Raw genomic sequence first — 19,031 nt, 5'->3', positions numbered from 1 at the left:
AAAGGAGAGTGAAAAACTAACTTAAAACTCAACATTCAAAAAACTAAGGTCATGGCATCCAGTCCCAACACTTCATGCAAATAGATGAGGGATATGTGGAAATAGTGACGGATTTTATTTTCCTGGGCTCCAAAATCACTGAGGATGATGACTGCAGCCACAAAATTAAAATACACTTGCTCCTTGGAAGGAAAGCTATGAAAAACCTAAATGGCATATTAAAAAGCAGAGACATCACTTGCCCGACAAAGGTCTGTATAGTTAAAGCTATGGTTTTTCTAGTAGTCATGTATGGATGTGAGAGTTGGACTATAAAGCCATAAAGAAGACCCAGCGCCAAAGAATTGATGCATTCAAATTGTGGTTCTGGCGAAGACTTTTGAGAGTCCCTTGAACAGCAAGGAGATCAAGCCAGTCGATCCTAAAGGAAATCAACCCTGAATATTCACTGGAAGGACTGATGCTGAAGCTCCAATACTTTGGCCACCTGATGTAAAGAGCTGACTCATTGGAAAAGACCCCAGGACTGGGAAAGATTCCTACCCAGGACTGGGTAGGAGCAGGGGGAGTGACAGAGGATGAGATGGCTGGATGGCATCACTGACTCAATGGACACGAGTTTGAGCAAACTCCAGGAGATGGTGAAGGACACGGAAGCCTGGCATCCTGCAGTTCAGGGGGTCGCAAAGAGTTGGACATGACTGAGCGACTGAACAACCAGGGTTAAACATACAACATGTATTTTTAATTTACCACTGTTTACCCTGAATTAACTTTATACTGCTTAAGTCTAATACAAGGATCTCAAAATCATATAACTTCATTGACCCACTTCCTTAGTTTGTGCTATTTTTGTCATGTATTTTACTCTTACATATATTATAAACCCCAGCATATATGTGTTAGGTTTTTGCTTCGGACAGTAGTCTTTCAAAGGGTATTATTCAGCATTTCTGGTGCTCTTTATTTCTTCTGGAAGACCCAGCTTTCCATTTGATATCATTTTCCTTCACCATGAAAAACTTTCTTCAGCATTTCTCGAAACTCAAGTATACTTACAGATGAGCTCACTAAGCTTCAATTGTTTGAAAATGACTTATTTCCCTTTATTTTTGAAAAACACTTTGTAGACACAGAATTCTAAATTGATATTTTTCCTTTAACACTTTAACAATATCATCCATTATCTTGTCATTTTCCTGTGAGGCTTAGCCTTCATTCTTTTGGCTGGCTTTGTTTAAAAGTTTGTTTTGTTTTTCAACAACTCAGTTATGATATGCTGAGGTGTGTGTGACTTTCTTCTTGGCTCTGTAGGTTGTTTTTCATCAATTTAGATATTTTTCTGCCATTATTTTTCTAAGAGATTTATTTGTGCCCATTCATTCTTTCCTCTCCTTCTTGGACTCAATTCCACATATGATGGACAATTTGATATTGCCATTGAGGCTCTGTTTCTTTTTCTCCCAACTTTTTCTCTTTGAGCTTTAGTTTGGATCATGTTGGTGAGGAAAAGTATCTTTTTCCTTTACATGTCTAAGTTCTTGGCTGGAGCCCTGTTACAACAGATTTTAAAAAAAAAAGATTAAAAAGAGAAAAGCAGGCAGATTCTTTACCAGCTGAAGCACAAGAGAAGCCAGAAAGAGAAAGACAAATACTGTATTCTAACACATATATACAGAATCTAGGAGAATGGTACTGAAGAACTTATTTACAGGGCAGCAGTGGAGAAACAGACATGGAAAATAGACTTGTGGACATGGGGAGAGGGGAAGAGAGGGTGAGATGTATGGAAAGAGTAACACGGAAACTTACATCACCATATGTAAAATATATAGCCAACAGGGAATTTGCTGTGAGGCTCAGGAAACTCAAACAGGAGCTCTGTATCAACCTAGAGGGGTGGAATGGGGAGGGAGATGGGAGGGAGGTTCAAAAGGGAGGGGATATATGTATACCTATGGCTGACTCATGTTAAGGTTTGGCAGAAAACAACAAAATTTGTAAAGCAATTATCCCGCAATAAAAAAAATTAAATTAAAAAAAGAGAGAGAGAGAGAGAGAAAAGCAGGACTTCCCTGGTGATCCAGTGGTTAAGAATCTGCCTTCTTATGCAGGGGTCTTCAATCCCTGGGTTCAATCCCTCATGGGGGGAACTAAGATCCCACATAACACATAGCAAACTTGTACACCACCACCAAAGACCTGATGCAGCCAAATAAATAAAAAGAGAAAAGCAGACAGATTTATTTAAGTCTTACGAGACATGGAAGCCTTTATAAGGAAATGAAGACTTGAAGAAGTGGTTTAACCTTAGTATTTTTATGTTAGGTTTGATGAATAATGGAGAGTTGTAAAAAAATAAGAAAGGACCAAAAAAAAAAAAGGATATAAACTGAGTGTAGTACATGGGGAAAACAGCAAGGCCTATTCCTTAAAATTCCCTCTTGGCGTCCCCTCTATCTTCAAAGATAAGGGTGATCCTTTCTTCTGGGTATAAGGATGGTACATTCATATGAGGGTTTTATGAGCTGCTTCAGGGGACACTCCAAAAATCCTTCATGCACTTGCTGTTTCTCAAGTTCCTTCAGCTTGAAATACTTAATATCTATTGATATCATATTTAGGAGTAGCATGTTTTGAACTCTATACTGCTATTGGTCTGTTTTCTAGACCAATCCTTTCAGATCCTTACGGATCCTTTCTCCTGCTACTAAGCCTTTCTAGCAAAATTTTTAACATAGTACTTTCAGTTCTAGGATTTCCATTCGGTTCTTAGAGTTTCCATTCTCTCCAGAAATTCCTCATTTCTTCATTCAATATATTCATCTTGTCCTGTAGATTCTTTAACATGTTTACAATGATTAAAGTGCTTACTTACAGATTTCAACATGAGTTGTTTGCCTTTTTCTCTTGATTGTTAACACTGTCATGCTTCGTTGCACATCTATTAATCTTGCTTACTGGACAATATGAATGACATATTGCAGAGTCTGGATTGTTATCTTCCCCTGAACACTGTTAGATTTTGTTCTAGTATGCAATTAAATTCCCAGCAGACCCCCTACTGATTATGCGGGGGTTTAGTTTTAGGTTTTAGGCTTTGTTCGGGTGAGTCTACTGTAGTTTTGTATTTTGCCCTTAGTCCTAGTGCTTAGTCCTTAGGCCTGGGAATGTGCTATTTTGTATGTCTACATATGTCATACATATGACCCTTCTGAGTTTTGAAGAAACACTTGAAGTGTTTATCAAACCCTTCTAAATGGGCAGAATTTGAATTCCAAACTTCCCTCCAGCACCAGGTATCTGCTGGAATCGGTAGCTAGCTCTTTCTCACCTTTCCATTGTTTTCCCCTGGGAGAAGAGTGAAAAAGCTGACTTAAAATTCCACATTCAAAGAACTAAGATCATGGTGTCCGGTCCCATCACTTCATGGCAAATAGATGGGGAAAAAATGAAAACAGTGACAGACTTTATTTTCTTGGGCTCTAAAATCACTGTGGATGGTGACTGCAGCCATGAAATTAAAAGATGCTTGCTTCTTGGAAGAAAAGTTATGACAAACCTAGACAGTATATTAAAAAGCAGAGACATCACTTTGCCAACAAATGTCCATCTAGTCAAAGCTATGGTTTTTCCAGTAGATGTGTATGGATATGAGAGTTAGACCATAAAGAAGACTGAGTGCTGAAGAACTGATGCTTTTGAACTGTGGTGCTAGAGAAGACTCTTGAGAGTCCCTTGGACTGCAAGGAGATCTAATCAGTCAATCCTAAAGGAAATCAACCCTGAAATTTAATTGGAAGGACTGATGCTGAAGCTGAAGTTCCAGTAATGAGAAGAACTGACTCACTGGAAAAGACCCTGATGCTGGGAAAGATTGAAGGCAGGAGAGGAAAGGGACGACAGAGGATGATATGGTTGGATGGCATCACCGATTCAATGGACACGAGTTTGAGCAAACTCCAGGAGACTGTGAATGACAGGGAAGCCTGGTGTGCTGCAGTCCATGGGGTCACAAAGAGTCGGACACAACTGAGCAATTGAACAACAACATGAGAGTCTTGTGCTGCTCATAAATATAGGACTCAATCAAGAATTTGAAGGCAATTAGTTTCTCTTAAGTTGCCAGATTCACGTTTGCTCCAACCTGACTTCTGTTTAGTAAGACTCCCCTTCTGCTTAAACTCTCTGTCCAAAGATTCATGCCAATTCGTGGGGGCTTGGGGGCATACCCTCAAGGGAAATGCTGATTAAACATGTATCTCCCCCAGTGTCTTTACTTTCTTTCAAGGATGGTATCTCTTTCGGCTTCTATTGTTTGGTCTTCAACCCCTCAGAAGTTGACTTTTACATTTTATCAAGTTTATAATTACAAACAGGAGAGTTAATCTGTTAAAAGCCACTCCATTATCACCAGAACCAAACTCCCCAACTATATTTTGGGCTTCTCAGGTGGTGCAATGGTAAAGAATCTGCCTGCCAATGCAGGAGATGCAAGAGACACAGGTTCACTCCTTGGGTCAGGAAGATCCCCTGGGGGAGGAAATGGCAACCCACTCCAGCATTCCTGCCTGGAAAATCCCATGGACAGAGGAGTCTGGCAGGGGGTCACAAAGAGTCAAACACAACTTAGCATGCATGCAGCAGGAACTGTATTTTCAATGTAGATACATCTTACCTGGGGCTTTCCTGGTGGCTCAGATGGTAAAGAATCTGCCTGCAATGTGGGAGACCCAGGTTCCCAACCCTGGGTTGGGAAAATCCCCTGGAAAAGAAAAAGGCAACCCACTCCAGTATTCTTGCCTGGAGAATCCCATGGACAGAGGAGCCTGGTGGACTACAGTCCATGGGGTGACAGAGTTGGACACGACTGAAGCAACTTAGCATGCACGCACACCTACCTAATGCATTAGTGAACATGTAATTCTATCACAAATGATGTACAGTAATATTTTGAAAACTTTTTTCAATATACTTATTTCCCTTATAATCCTTCTTTTAAAAATGGGAAACATTATTCTGAAAAGTTTTCAAAGGCTTTACCTAAGAATTTCCAACACAAAAAGATTAAGAACTTTAAAATATATGTTAAGAACTCCTGGCCTTAAGAGTCTCCTTCTTGCTGCTGCCTTAGGTTTCCTGCAGTTGAGGGAAGGAGTTTCTCCAGGATTCCTTCATTCATTATCTACTGAGTACCTACTATCTGTCATGGACTGTCCTAGGCCCATGAGACTGGACAGTAAATAAAACCAAGTCCCTCCACTCAGGAGTCGGCAGTTACATAAGTGTTCTTTTCACATTTCCAAGTATGAGGATCACTAAGTCTTTCTCCTCTAATTACGGGGTTACCTGATGTGGAGGAACAGCCACTGACTCACACATATTAATTGGATAAAATTCTGCTGAGAGGCTCTACTCCCAGGGGTATTTGTTCTCATCCCTCTTCACCCTGGTCTACTGTTAGAGCCACCGCCCCTTTCCTAAGTAGGAGAAAAGGAAGTTTCAGGCAGGAAGAAGGAATTGTCAGATGCTGCAGGGAAGCCATAACCTAAGGAAAGGCCAACAACTGGATTTGCAGCCTTTGGTCAGGAGAACCCATTAATGAACTCAATGCTGGTGTGGGGACAGCAGCCACCCTGCTGGAGGAAAAGAAGTGGGAGGCAGCAGTGTGGCCCTTCTCGAAGTTCGGCAATAAAGTTTAGAGGGAACAGCTAGGCAGGGAGGTAGGGTCAAGAGACAAGCTCTTTTTGGATGAGAAAAGCTTTGGCACTCTTTAAGGCTGAGGGGAGACAAGACTGAGTTACAATGAAGTTATTAGTGGGCCAAGTATGGATAAGTGACAACTCAGAAAGATAAAGAGCATAGGACAAGCATTCAACAAAAGTTAGTTCTTGGACCCAATTAGTATCCATTTTTTTGGTGGGGATTTCACAGCACTTCTGTGCTCTGAGTGGACTTTCTGCAGATTCCTAAGCCCGGGGTTTCTCTAGTGGTTCAGTGGTAAAGAATCCACCTACCAATGCAGGAGACGCAGGTTCAGTCCCTGGATCAGGAAGATCCCCTGGAGAAGGAAATAGCAACCCACTCCAGTACTCTTACCTGGGAAATCCTATGGCTAGAGGTGCCTGGAGGGCTACAGTCCATGGGGTCACAAAGAGTCAGACATGGCTGAGTGACTAAACAACATCACTACTTAAACTGTTTGGAGTTGAAGACGCATTGACCTGAAACTAAACTTCATGCTTCCCTCCAGACTCCTCCCTGTCAGACTCCCTCCACATCTTTGTGGATGTGCTGCCACCTGCTGGAAGAGTGATGAAAGTGGCGACAACCATTTGCTGTAGAGAGCTTTTCTAAAATGGCTGCAAAACCCTCACCAAGAGACCAGATAGGTAGGCACTGAGAAGGCCTAGGATTAAGAGGTTTGTTGGACTTCCTAAATCCAAGTGCTACAGGGTAACCACCCTTCATCTTCATCTTTCTTGCAATGGAAATCACCATAATATCCCTGGCTGGAATAACTAGCAGTATACAGGAGCTGACAATCTCCTTCACTTGGGGGTAAGGAAGAACTGTTAGGATTAAAGAACCGTTTTTCTGCTCAACCTGCCCTACAGCAGGATACAGACACTGAGATCAAAGCCTGGCACACCATGGGTACAGTACAAGCAGCATTAGCTGCTAGTGGATTAGCAAGTCAGCAAATGCCGATTCATGTTTCTAGATGGCCAGGTTGTTTATTACACCATCAGGTTTAAACCCAGAAACTTGTCTAAAAGTTGAGCTAAGCAGTCAGAGGTGGTACCCACAAGACAGCTGCTGGATAATGGAGAAGGCCCCGGAGACCCAGAGACCAATCATATAGGCCCTTCCTAAATGCCCAGTTTGACAGATGAGCTGCCATTGATGCAAATCTCCACACCTCCAGTCAAAATTCTACATGTTTGCTTCAAGAGGTAACAGATTTAACATCGCTTCCCAGGTGGCTCAGTGGTATTCACCTACCAATGCTGGAGACACAGAAGATGGAGGTTTGATCTCTGCATTTCCCATGGAGTAGGAAATGGCAACCCACTCCAGCATTCTTGCCTGGATAATCCCATGGGCCGAGGAGCCTGGTGGAGCCTGGTGGGCTACAGTCCATGGGGTCGCAGAGTCCAACACAACTGAAGTGACTTAGCTGGCACACACTAGCATAAACAGCTCCAACTAACTGGACCTCCTAAATCTAGAAAATATAGGCCACAAAGGGTTCATTTTAGTTTTTAGGTTTGGTTAATCAGATGATGTCCCAATGCTGGCTTTTCTTTCTAGCAGAAACAAATTTTTCAATCTTCCCTGCTTCAAAACTGGTATTTATCCTGCTCTGTCATACAACAGATTTGGTAGTGAGGTGGCACTAGTAAAGAATTCACCTGCCAATGGAGATGCGAGACTAGGGTTTAATCTTTGGGTTGGGAAATTCCCTGGAGTTGGAAATGGCAACTCACTCCAGTATCTTTGCCTGGAATGCTAAAGCTGCATAGTAGGCTACTGTCCATGGGGTCACATAGAGTGTAACACAACTGAAACAAGGTTCATCACACGTCCATGGTTTAAGACACCCTCACTCCACCAGCAACTCATAGCCAGAAAACTGCACCAAGGACTGGTAGTTTCACGCAAGCTGTTTTTTATGCAGTGGGGATAGGTTGGGGATGATTCAAGTGACATTCTTTATACCACCACTGATCTGACAGGAGGCAGAGCTCAGCTGGTAATTCTGTGATGGCACTGGATCACCTATTATGCGGCCTGGTTCCTAACAGGGTTGGTGACCCCTGGTTTGTATCTTTCAGTCAGCCTTCTATTCCACTATTATCTTTCATTCTATCACCTAGGGCACTATTTTTCAACTAAAATGTTAATCCCTTGACCTAGATCTCTCATGTGACCTTTTATTTGGAAGTGGGGTGGGCAGGGAATGCTTGTAGAATGTCTGAATTAACCCAGTGCAAAACCGAAGGCCTTTCTTGTCAGTTTAACCCGGAGTTGTTGGAAGCCTTCATTTTGGCCCATTCACCCAAGAATTCTCATCAGGCACTGCTCTTGTATGCTTATCTAAGAGGCTCAACCAAAGCGTTACTAGCCCTCTTTACAGAGTACTTTTTCAGGACACCTGACCCTCAGGGCTGTTTATAAGTGGGTTAAGATCATAGGAGACTTTCATATGAAGACACACAAGGCTGCAGTTGGTTACTGCAGTAGCCATTTCACCAAAACTTATGGCTGGGACACTCAAAACCAAATCAGGGGTGGAATAGATGTTGAGTGGTAGAACTGGCTCCACCATGCTCCACTCTCGGTGATGTTCCAGGAGAAACACTCTAAGACAGGAAGTACAAGGCTGGCACCAGAGTTCTAGGACTTTTAATTTGTCCCAAAATTGCTGAAGCAAAAATCATGATAAAACATTCGGCTTTCCTTTACACCCCCCAACGCCAAAAAAAAAAAAAAACAACAACAACTCCGTAGGAAAAAAATGGTTTTGTACATGGGAAGAAACAATATAAATTCAAAACTTACAGATAAGGGTTAGCTCTATCACTCATCTCTTTAAAAAGTTTATACGAATATCCAGTCAACACCAACAGGGTTATCTCCCTTGAAATGTTATCTATACGGATTTCCAAGTAGACCACAGGGCTGTATACTGTCTTGGAATGTCCTCAGAAGGCTCTGCCATTGATCAGGTAACAGAGTAAAAACCCCAGAGTCCTTTCTTTCAAATGGAAGAGGGAGAGACAGGGATAGAAGAAACTATTCAAACTTCGTCTTCTTTCCTTGTGGCTTGTGGTCTCCTCCTCCTCCTCTGCCTCCTCGGAAGCCTCCTCGCCCTGCAGAAAAGCAAGGCAGCATTAAAACAGGCTGCAGAACTGCCAATCATCCCTCCCCAGCAGAGTGAGTGAGGACTCGGGGACTGATGCAGAAACATGGCTCTGCAGGTTTGCAAGTGCACGGCCACATAAACAGCATCCAGTAGACACAGCAGGGTGGCCCTCCATGCTTCTTACCTCCAAAGCCTCCCCGGCCTCTGCCACCAAATCCACCTCGGCCACCTCTGCCACCACCTCGGCCTCCAAAGCCACCTCTGCCTCCTCCTCGACCACCAAAGCCACCTTCACCCTTAGGTTTGGCCCAGTCTAAAGTGACTTTGTTTCCATCGATTTCACCATCTTCCATGGCCTCCTTGGCAGCTTTGGCATCTTCCTCACTATTGAAGTCTACAAAACCAAACCTAAAACACCAAATGAAATAGCCTGTTGTAAAGCACACATATGCCAAGTTTAACCTCACATGTTCCACAGTGACCCCATAAGCCTTAAGTGGGAAAGACCCAGGTGAGCACTTCCCTACAGAAAGCTGAAACAGAATGTCTCACAAAACAGCTGAATAGGCCTCTGTGAAGACAGAAGGCAACAACGCTAGCTCCGTGAATTGTCTCTTCTTCTCGTGCGAATCCTCAACTGTCACTAATCGACAGAAAGGAGCTCAGTGAGAAGACTCAAGGTGGGAGCTCTCAGTGAGAAGACTCAAGGTGGAATGACGCACATTTCTTGCCTCGTACTCACCCTTTGGAGGATCCAGTCTCCCGGTCAGTGACTATCCTTGCTCGAATAGAGCCATCAAACGACTCCTTTAACGTCTCTTCTGTGGTATCCTCAGAGAGACCTTTGACAAACAGAGTTTTGGATGGCTCTGGGAAATAAAAATAAAAACTGTATCAGTCACAACCCATGACAACACTGGGTTTACACGTTCCAGTTGAGCATCTGACTACTGGCCAAGAATGCTTGCCTTAGCAAATGCTAGCCTTTCACTTGGAGTGTCCATATGAGAAAAAGCAAGTTAAAGCAACTTGGGTCAATTAATGCTTAATTCAGCAAAGGGCTTGGACCAAATTCCACATGATGTTTACACTGATCCCCAGAGCAATTAAGAATCTTTTTATGGAAAACAGGAGAAGCAGCAACCCAATTAAGTGACAGTAGTCCTAAAGTAGGCAGCTATAAACACAAGACAATAAACCACAGGTCAATTTGCTGCTCAGTGTTGACTTAGCTGGATCAGAACTTGACTATCTAGAGGAATTTTCTTGAGATCTCATCAGTTACTTCTCAGATAATCAGTCATCATATCCAGTATCATTTACTCAGCAGCAACAGAAAGAAGCAAATGTTCTTCTGTAGATCTCAGGACCCAACAACAACATCCTCTTAACAAAGTGACTTACGGCTTCTTGCATTAGGTGATCCCCTGGGTCCTTGCAACTCCAGTCTGATGGCTCTGCCCTCAATTTCCCTTTTATTACATGAATTTAAAGCTTCTTTAGCATCTTCAAATGAAGCAAATTCTATAAATGCATACCTGAGGATTAAGTCAATACTTAAGAGTAAGTTACCAAGCACATGACTCCACTGCTGCCACCAAGCCTTTTTCCTCAAGCAAACCCTTAAACAATGCAGCTTCTGCTAAATGTCAGAACATGATTTCACCTCCACAAGATACTCTTAAAAAGCCTGTAACTGGCGACATAAAGATACTTTACCCTTTAGATTTGCCATTTTGGTTCTGGGGCACCTTGATATGAGTTGCCTTCTCAAAAACTTCCTGAAGAGTTTCTTCCGTTGCACTATAGGAGAGGTTGCTTAAAACCAGGGTTTTTGATTCACCTATAAATAAAGAGATGTCAAATTAAGACTCTGAAGCAGTATGTCCCAACTTAAGTCACAGCTGTATTGTGTTCTTCAAGAACTTCTGTGCTTCGGAGATGTAACACACCAATGTTAATACAGGTGGAATACTTGCTACTCAACAGCAAATACCTGTTAAGTACTTATATGCTGGTTCCTTCCATTCCTATTGTGCAAGCCCTGTGTCTTCCTAGAGCAATATTCTTATTTAAATGCACACAATCTAAGTTCTTTACAGTATAAAACATACAAAGGAAGCTAGATTTATCTATGTTCTAGCACAAGTATTTCATATAGCTCTCATTCAAGACAATTACAAATAGAGGTATAACATGCTGATCTACATCCAATTTATCAACTATATAAAGTACAAAGATGAAAAGGATTTCTTTCCCTCCAAAATTTCAGAACCCAGAAGGAAACCTAAATTCTTACCACTCCAAGTGCTATTCTTTCCCCCTCTATGGTCTTGACTTTGACCCTTCTCTCCGGTGTAGTACAGAGAAATGGATCGCCCATCTATCTCTGTTCCCTGCTTTTCTTCCAAGGTTTTTTCTGCATCAGCTTCTGTCTTAAATTCAATATAAGCAATCCTACAATAGGGAAAAAAAAAGAACTCACTCGGTTTTAAAAAACATATTAATTCTCTCTTAATCTCAGCAATATGACTTTATTTCAGACGAGTAAAATAAAAATGCCCTTTGTTTTACACTAATTGATTTATACTAATTGTTTCTACCATTTTCCACTTTTCAACTAAAACTCCCCCCCTACTACAGAAAGCTTACCCAATACTTCTAGAAATTTTTTCATGTTAAACCTACCTCACTACAATAATTACAATTACTTTCAAAACATTTACTGTAAGCTAGGCCTTAGGTAGTACTTTATGTTAGTTTATAATAAAATTACTCTGAATTAGGTACATTATCCTCACTGTACAGATAGGAAACTCAGGTTATAGAATAATTTGCCCAAAATCACAAACATAGGAAAGTTAAAATCAACATTTCTTCTATAAATTAAAGTGCATTTAATTTTAATGAAACATTTCAGTAGACACAAAACATACCCTTTACTCTTTCCATCCTTGCTGACTAATCTGATCTCCACAGCATCTTCAAACACTTCTTTTAATTCATCCTGAGTAACTTTGTAAGGCAGATTTTTAGCCAAAAGTGTTCTTGCATCTCGATCTAGATTTTAAAAAAACAACATAAAAATGAACTGAATGGCTTAAAAGACCCTTCTTGTGTCAGAGATCAAAGACTGACCAATATACAAGTTCTTGCTAAAATTTTTATGGATTTCTCTGGCAGTCCAGTGGTGGACTCAGCTCCTTTATGCAGAGGCATAGGTTTGATCCCTGGTTGGGGAACTAAGACCCTGCCGGCAACAGGGCACAAACAAAAAAAATTAAAAAATAATAATAATAATTTTTAGATTTCATAATGTAAAAGGCACTCTGCTATTATGTATTATGGAGATATAGCAATGGCAAAACAAACTGCTTTCACAGCTGACAGCTAACTATGTGCTGAACACTTAAAAAGAGAGCTAAATATCATATGTTATGTATATAGTGTTCAGTATGTTTTAATTTAAAAGACCATGGGGGAAAAAAAGTGTAGGGAATTCCCTCGTGGTCCAATGGTTGGGACTCATGTGCTTCCACTGCAGGGGGCATGGTTTGATTCCTGGTCAGGAAACTAGGATTTCACAAGGTATACAATGCAGGCACCCCAAATTTTTATTTTTAAAAATCTAAAAATAAAAAGGTGATGCACACACACTTGAAAGGTGACAAGTATATAGAAAAAGGTAAAAGATGCAAAAGGAGTAGTTAAGAGATCTGCTCTAGGTCTAGTGAGGAAAAGACTATTAATTTAGATATACCAAACCAATTATTTTTTGATTAAGTCTAGCAAGCAGTGCCAAGCACTGATGTAAACATTTAACATTCTAATTCATTTAATCCTCAACATATGAGGAAGCCAAAAGAAAAAGGTTAAACTGCTCACCCTGGCTTGTCTACATTAGATTAGATACATAGATAGCTATGAACAAGCTATCAGTATCAGCATCACCTAAAGCTTTACATACCTTTCTTACTGTCTTTTCCCTTTGGTTTTTCTAGTTTAATTTCATTGCCAAAGACTTTTAAACCAGTGAGTTCCAAGGCTTTTTCCAGGTCTTCGGCAGATTCAAAATCCACATAGCCAAACTTCCTTTAAAGAGAAGGGACAAAAATTTTAAAAATTACAGGTCAGGGGGTGGTGGGACAAACCCCACAAGAGTCACAAGTAACAAGTACTCCGCATTCACTATTATGGCTTTTCAGGTCTAAGAAATATTTAGTTTGTGTTATATCAAAAATTAAGGGGAATTATGGAAACTTCAATTTGGGGGTTTCACAATTTGATAATCAAATTATCTAATTATTTAATCAAATTACTTAATTCAATAATATCTACTCTTTGGAGACTTTTAAGATATTCATATTTAAGAGTAATGAGCTAAAAAAAAAAAGTAATGAGCTAAGGTCCTAAAAGGGAAAGGAAAAAGCAACAGCAGACCCACAAATAATGTGTGATGCTATGACACAGCGCCCCCATACTTACCTAGACACACCAATTCTGACATCGACAACAGCAAGATCATTTTTAGCAAAAAGATCACTGATACCCGTTTTCAATTCAGGAGCAGATTTATTGAAGTTCAGGTTTCCAACAAAGAGATTGAAAGATGTAGTTGGTTCTGTGCCTGTACAAAAATTTTCTCAAATTAGTCAATTTTCCAGTATACTTGAATATTAATCAAATTATTTCTGTACACAGCACATCAGCACATTGCAATGTAACATCAGCTTTCAGTATTAAGTCCCTTTATTGTTCATCACTTGTGCTATGTGGTGTCATTTCCCAATCCCCCAATTCTCTAAGTTACCTTCCACTTTTTGTTTCTTGGCTTCAGGAGCTGCTTTTTGTTTGGTCATTTCCTTCTTTCGTTTTCCAGGTGCTTCTTTGACAGGCTCTGGACAAGAGTTCAAACAATCTATGTCATCCACACATACTCAAGTACCTCCCTTTAAACAAAACTCATGTCAATGTACTTGAGAATCCAACTTGATTACCTTCTTCCTCTTCCTCCTCTTCTTCCTCCTCCTCATCCTCCTCTTCCTCCTCATCGTCGTCCTCCTCTTCATCATCGTCATCCTCTTCCTCCTCCTCTTCATCATCATCATCCTCTTCATCTTCATCTTCAGCAGTGCTCTTGGCCTTCACAGGAACAGCTTTTACTGGAGCTTTCTTTCCTTTGGCTGGTACAATCTCCATAGGTTCTTCTTCAGAGTCTGAAAGAGAAGCCACCTAGTCAAAAACTGAGTTCTATCCCAGTTATATGAAGACTTAAAGGAAAATAAATATTATCTTGTTCATGCCACTGCGCTTAGAGCTATGGTAAGAAAAATACAGAATGAGTTGTTTGAAGCATTTTACTCAGGAGCAGCTATAGTCTGTGGGGTTGCAAAGCATCAAAAGGACTGAGCAACATAAGCAGGCAGTCTTTGATGGGCACCAATTTAGTGCATCACAATCAGTCCAGAGAATCCCTGGGATGATTCTTGTCTAACCCCCCAGGTGTTCAGGAGTATGTAGTTTTACCACCCACACCTCATCCCTAATGTACCTTGCAAACAGGAGTCCAGGAACTACCAATACAATGCCTTACCATCTTCGTCCTCCTCATCCTCCTCATCCTCCTCCTCATCATCATCGTCATCATCATCCTCATCCTCGTCATCCTCATCATCTGTGGCAGGAGCACCACCAAAAGCAGCAGCTGCCTTCCTCACTGCTGGTTCATCCTCCTCTTCATCTTCGTCGTCTTCCTCTTCACTGTCATCTTCATCTTCTTCATCACTGTCTTCCTTCTTGGCATTCTTGCCGTTCTTTGCTCCCTTGCCTGAGGCAGCTGCTCCCTTCTTACCAGAGGTTGCTACCAATGCTTTGCCTGGGGTGGCTCCCTTTTTGCCAGGTGTTACCACAGCTTTAGCAGGTGTAACTGTCTTCTTGGCTGGCATAGCTGCTGCTTTTTTGCCAGGGGTGACAACTGCTTTCTTTGCCGGTGTGGCAACTGCAACCTTTTTTGTTGGGGAAACCATCATCTTCTTTGCTGGAGTCGTGGTAGCCTTCTTGCCTTTTTTCTGAGGGATAACAACCTTTAAAAATAAACAAAAAACAAAATAAATAAATAAATAAATAAACAAAAAACAGCATAAGCTTGTTTTCAAACTCCGAAGAGTTGTCCCATAAATGAATGCTCAATTCTAGCACTGCCTCAGTTCAACACCACATGCACCAGATGTGAGCAGGTTAAAACGTAGGGTCAAATTAACATGTTCTGTACACTTCAAGTCACAGTCCTAATCTTGCCGGAAACTCTAACACAGACCCTGAAAATAGACTAGATGCCACCGCTTGGGCTTAGACAAAGTTTTAAAACTTAATTTTAAGCCTCAATAGTTTTCCCATCTGAAAATAACTATTGCTCAGTCGCTATATCACATTCGACTCTGTGACCCCATGGACTGCAGCCAGGCGTCCCTGTCCTCACCATCTCCTGGAGTTTGCTCAAATCCACATCCATTGGGTCAGTGATGTTACCTAACCATCTCACCCTCTTCTGCCCTCTTCTCCTTCTGCCGTCAACCTTTCCCAGCATCAGGGCCTTTTCCAATGAGTTGGCTCTTTATACACTGCTTTAAGGATTATGACTTGATATATATAATCAAAAGCCTTAACACATAGAGAAGATAACCTGTTAAGTGTTATTAAGTCATTTGGGGCTCTCACAGTGGGTGGAGGTAGGAAGTTCACTGAATGCTCATTCTTAGAACCAAAGAGGAAATGAACATCAAAATGTCAAGTGGGATAATCAATAGTGGCAAAATTAGTAAAGAGCACATGTGCTTGATAAAAACCATCACTTGTCTATGATTAAAGTTACACTCAAAACTACTTTTTGTTAACTACTCATTTTATCAGGTAACGTGTGCCAAAATAAAACCGTCATTAAATTCTAAATAAGAAATACAAGCAAATAAAGCAATTAGTCGTCTTTATGGTGAGCCAACAGTAGCTGAGAGTTCTAAATAAGTGCCAATACAATGAAAGGTGGCAACTCTCAGTCCACACCACTCTAACAGTGATTAGTATTATCAAACTCATATAGGGTAAGAGAGACCAACTGATCCTACTTGGAAGCTAGAAGAATCTGATAAGGCTAACCTCAGACCTGAATATAATGCTCAGAGCTGCCACTCACACACCCTGTTTATCTGGTATGTGGAACAAACACGTTGAAAGTGGAAAACTAGTGATTCACTACAATATATCACACCAAGCCCTGCAGAAGGTGTGCAGACATGTGCGCGCACACACATACCTACAGATCTTTCAAGTTCATTCTAATATTCTTGTGCTATCTTGACAGGTCAATACAACTTTGTGAAATGCTTGACCATTACAACAGGTCCTATGTGAATTAACAGAATCCTGGTTTTTCTGCTAATATTTTCAGACATCCAACACCACCTCCATTTTGTAGTTTAAGGCAATTCAACATTGAACTATATACAATTACCTCTTCTCCACTGCTCTCATCGTCTTCATCTTCTGACATCTCCTCATCTTCACTATCTTCTTCTACCTCCTTTGGGGGAGGAGCCATTTTCTTGGAGTCACCTTGATTTTTACCGGCCTAAAACAGACATGACACATTATACCCTCCCTCATTTCAAGCCATTCTTCATAGCAAAACAGCAGTCATCTCCCTTAGAACTCACTCTTCATACTGGTAAGTACAATTTACATAGACACTATCCTTCATAGCAACATTAACATAGGGCTTCCCAGGTGGCGCTAGTGGTAAAGAACCCGCCTGCCAATGTAGGAGACAAAAGAGACGGAGGTTCAAACCCTGGATCGGGAAGATGCCCAGGAGGGCATGGCAACTCACTCCAGTATTCTTGCCTAGAGAATCCCATGGACAGAGAAGCCTGGCCGGCTACAATCCATGGTGTAGCAAAGAGATGGATACGACCGAAGCGACTTAGCACTCAATTTCCTACGTGTTTTCTCTCAAGTTCTTTAAAAAAACCAACCTTTGCTTCAGATAAAAGGCTACTCTCTTCTTGCTACGTTCTTTAAGCACACCCCTTTTAAAAATTACACCTCCAGCCAGAATCGAACCTTGCTTCACCGCACCGTTTCTCAATGCGGACTACAACTGGACCACTGTAACTGCCAACAATTCAAGGCCCTTCACGTGAGGAAAACCACCTTGAAAAAGTCTCTGAGGTAAATTGTGCCACCAAATTCCACCACCCTCGTCTAAAGGCAGCTTTAAAAAAAAAAAAAAAACACGTCTTAACCCGTAGTCTTCTATTAAGACTTCCTTTCCCAGGTTACCAACCCCGCCCCTTTCTGCCCTGGAAGGGCCACGTGGGATAAGTCGCAGGCCACCACGTGCGCGCAGCCCGGCGCAGAAAGCATGCGGCAGGGCCTCCTTCCGGAACCCCCCCCCCCGTCCGCCCACCCAGCTGAACTGGAGACAAGTTGTACCGCCGCCGCCCGCCCCAGAGCCAGGTCCCTCCGCAGGCCGCCGGCCCCACACCGCGCGGCCCACGTGGCGGGCCCCGCGCCGCGGCACGTGCGTCAGGAGGCGGGGCCCCGCTCCGGCCCGTCGCAGGAGTTTCGCCTCATCAGCCCGAGGCCCTGCGCCCCCTCCCCGCTCTCAGCCCCGAAGTCCTTCCCCGCCGCATTCACTACCCGCGCGGCACCTGCCGAAGCTCTTCACTTCGCTACCAAGCAGCTAAAAGACGCGAGACCTCCCAACTAATCGCGCGAGACTTCCCACAGCATGGCGCCCTCGAACGCGCCCGGGACGGCGCGCAGGCCCTCCTCCTAGCGGCGCAGCGCGCGCGCTCCTCGGAAAACAGGCCTTGACGTCCGTGCTCGCGCGGACAAGGCCTCTTACCTTTGCGAGCTTTACCATGATGGCGGCTTATAACGGCGGAGTATGTGGCGAGCGAGTGGCGCAGACGAGCCCAGAGGAACCTAAGCACCGTCGATGGCGACCGCTAATCCCTGAGCGCGTACGCTTGGCTGCCAGCTAGCGCTCGAGACTGAGGCGAAAGACTGAGCCTGCCCAGTAATCGCCTCTGGAAAGGCGACGACGGCACCCTCGTGACTCCGCCTCAGCCAACCAGATTTCGCGTCCCTCTCATGAGCCAATCGCGAGCCTCTGGCTGAGAACGGCGCGGGGCGGGGCACGGGCCGGAGTGGGCGGGCCGAGGCGGCCAAAGAAGGGGGAGGGGATTCGTGGCGGCGGCCTGGGGGCGGGACTCGCTTTGTGCAAAGCCAGCTCTGATTGGGCCATTGGTGCGCGGTAGCCGGAGTGCCCATCCACGGCCCGCGCTCGCGGCGCCTGCGCGTTGGGACGGACATTTTGGCGCCGCGTGTTCCATAACTCCCGGGCGGTGGATAGCCGTGGTTTCTGATTTTCAGTGCGTCGGGTCTTGTCTGCTCCGGAGGGCTTGAGTTTCCTGGAGGCTTCACGGGCGCCCCCGTCCCACATTCTACACAAAGCCTCCTGGAGGCAGTGCTGATAAGAGTTTGTCCCGTTTCCTCTCTAAAGAGCCCGAGACGTTCGGGAATTCAGAATCCACCGCGTTGAGCGCCCACCTTAGTTCCCCCTGCTGATGAACCGCGCCAGAAAGTACCCCTGTCTGCTGGCGACTCCCCCAGGCCCCGTCTCAGAAACTGCCTCCTGAGAGCTGCTGATACAGACAGTCTAGTATGTGAGGTTTACAGTGAGCAACGCACAAACAATAATCTCTAGAAACCTCATGTGCTATGTATTTTTCACAGTAGGAAACACGCTAGTGGTCACGGGATAACTGCGGGCTAAGGAGAACTTGGTCAGGCCAACCACAAAGCAGAGCCTTTGACCACTTAAAAGTTACCTCTTTGTTATTTGGGACTAAAACACCTACTTTTTAAAAACGGTGGCTGCTAAGTCAGTGTCAGATGGTCCGGGAGTCAGTCAAGAGTCTAAAGGAAGGTTCCCTGGACGGAATAGAAGATTGCCTTTTTCGTTGTGCTTTTGCCAGTTATTCAGATGGATCACTGGCAAAACTTAATTGGTGTAAAACTCAACCCAGGGGAAAAAAAAAAAAAAAACACCTCAACCCAGAGCACTTTCTTCAGTTTAGAGCTGCCCAGGTAGGAGGTTATA

The 19,031-nt window shown here is 43.2% G+C and overlaps 1 protein-coding gene and 3 non-coding genes across 5 annotated transcripts; all 4 read right to left on the bottom strand.

Moving 5' to 3' along the window:
* Positions 1-8,379: 8,379 nt before the first annotated feature.
* NCL (nucleolin) lies at positions 8,380-17,948 on the bottom strand. 2 transcript variants are annotated; one of them, XM_043445398.1, is made up of 14 exons: positions 17,772-17,948; positions 16,377-16,493; positions 14,463-14,952; positions 13,867-14,085; positions 13,680-13,787; positions 13,355-13,496; positions 12,837-12,961; positions 11,806-11,929; positions 11,169-11,326; positions 10,589-10,712; positions 10,274-10,407; positions 9,612-9,738; positions 9,054-9,277; positions 8,380-8,876 (listed from the first exon to the last, which is right to left on the bottom strand). In XM_043445398.1, exons 1-14 carry the CDS (start codon positions 17,787-17,789, stop codon positions 8,800-8,802), a joined length of 2,187 nt encoding a protein of 728 aa, XP_043301333.1. In that variant the 5' UTR covers positions 17,790-17,948; the 3' UTR covers positions 8,380-8,799. The 2 variants fall into 2 exon arrangements, with proteins under 2 accessions (XP_043301333.1, XP_043301334.1); XM_043445399.1 differs by having other exon boundaries at positions 13,680-13,766.
* Positions 9,411-9,544, bottom strand: LOC122426906. The gene has a single exon (XR_006265266.1). It is a non-coding gene; the product is annotated as a small nucleolar RNA SNORA75 (small nucleolar RNA).
* Positions 10,102-10,181, bottom strand: LOC122426922. The gene has a single exon (XR_006265276.1). It is a non-coding gene; the product is annotated as a small nucleolar RNA SNORD20 (small nucleolar RNA).
* Positions 13,570-13,639, bottom strand: LOC122426917. Its single transcript, XR_006265271.1, has one exon. It is a non-coding gene; the product is annotated as a small nucleolar RNA SNORD82 (small nucleolar RNA).
* Positions 17,949-19,031: the final 1,083 nt, after the last annotated feature.

The sequence above is a fragment of the Cervus canadensis genome, chromosome 24 (assembly GCF_019320065.1).
Source record: "Cervus canadensis isolate Bull #8, Minnesota chromosome 24, ASM1932006v1, whole genome shotgun sequence".
Lineage (NCBI taxonomy): Eukaryota > Metazoa > Chordata > Mammalia > Artiodactyla > Cervidae > Cervus > Cervus canadensis.
This window is presented reverse-complemented; position numbering and strand designations above follow the sequence as displayed.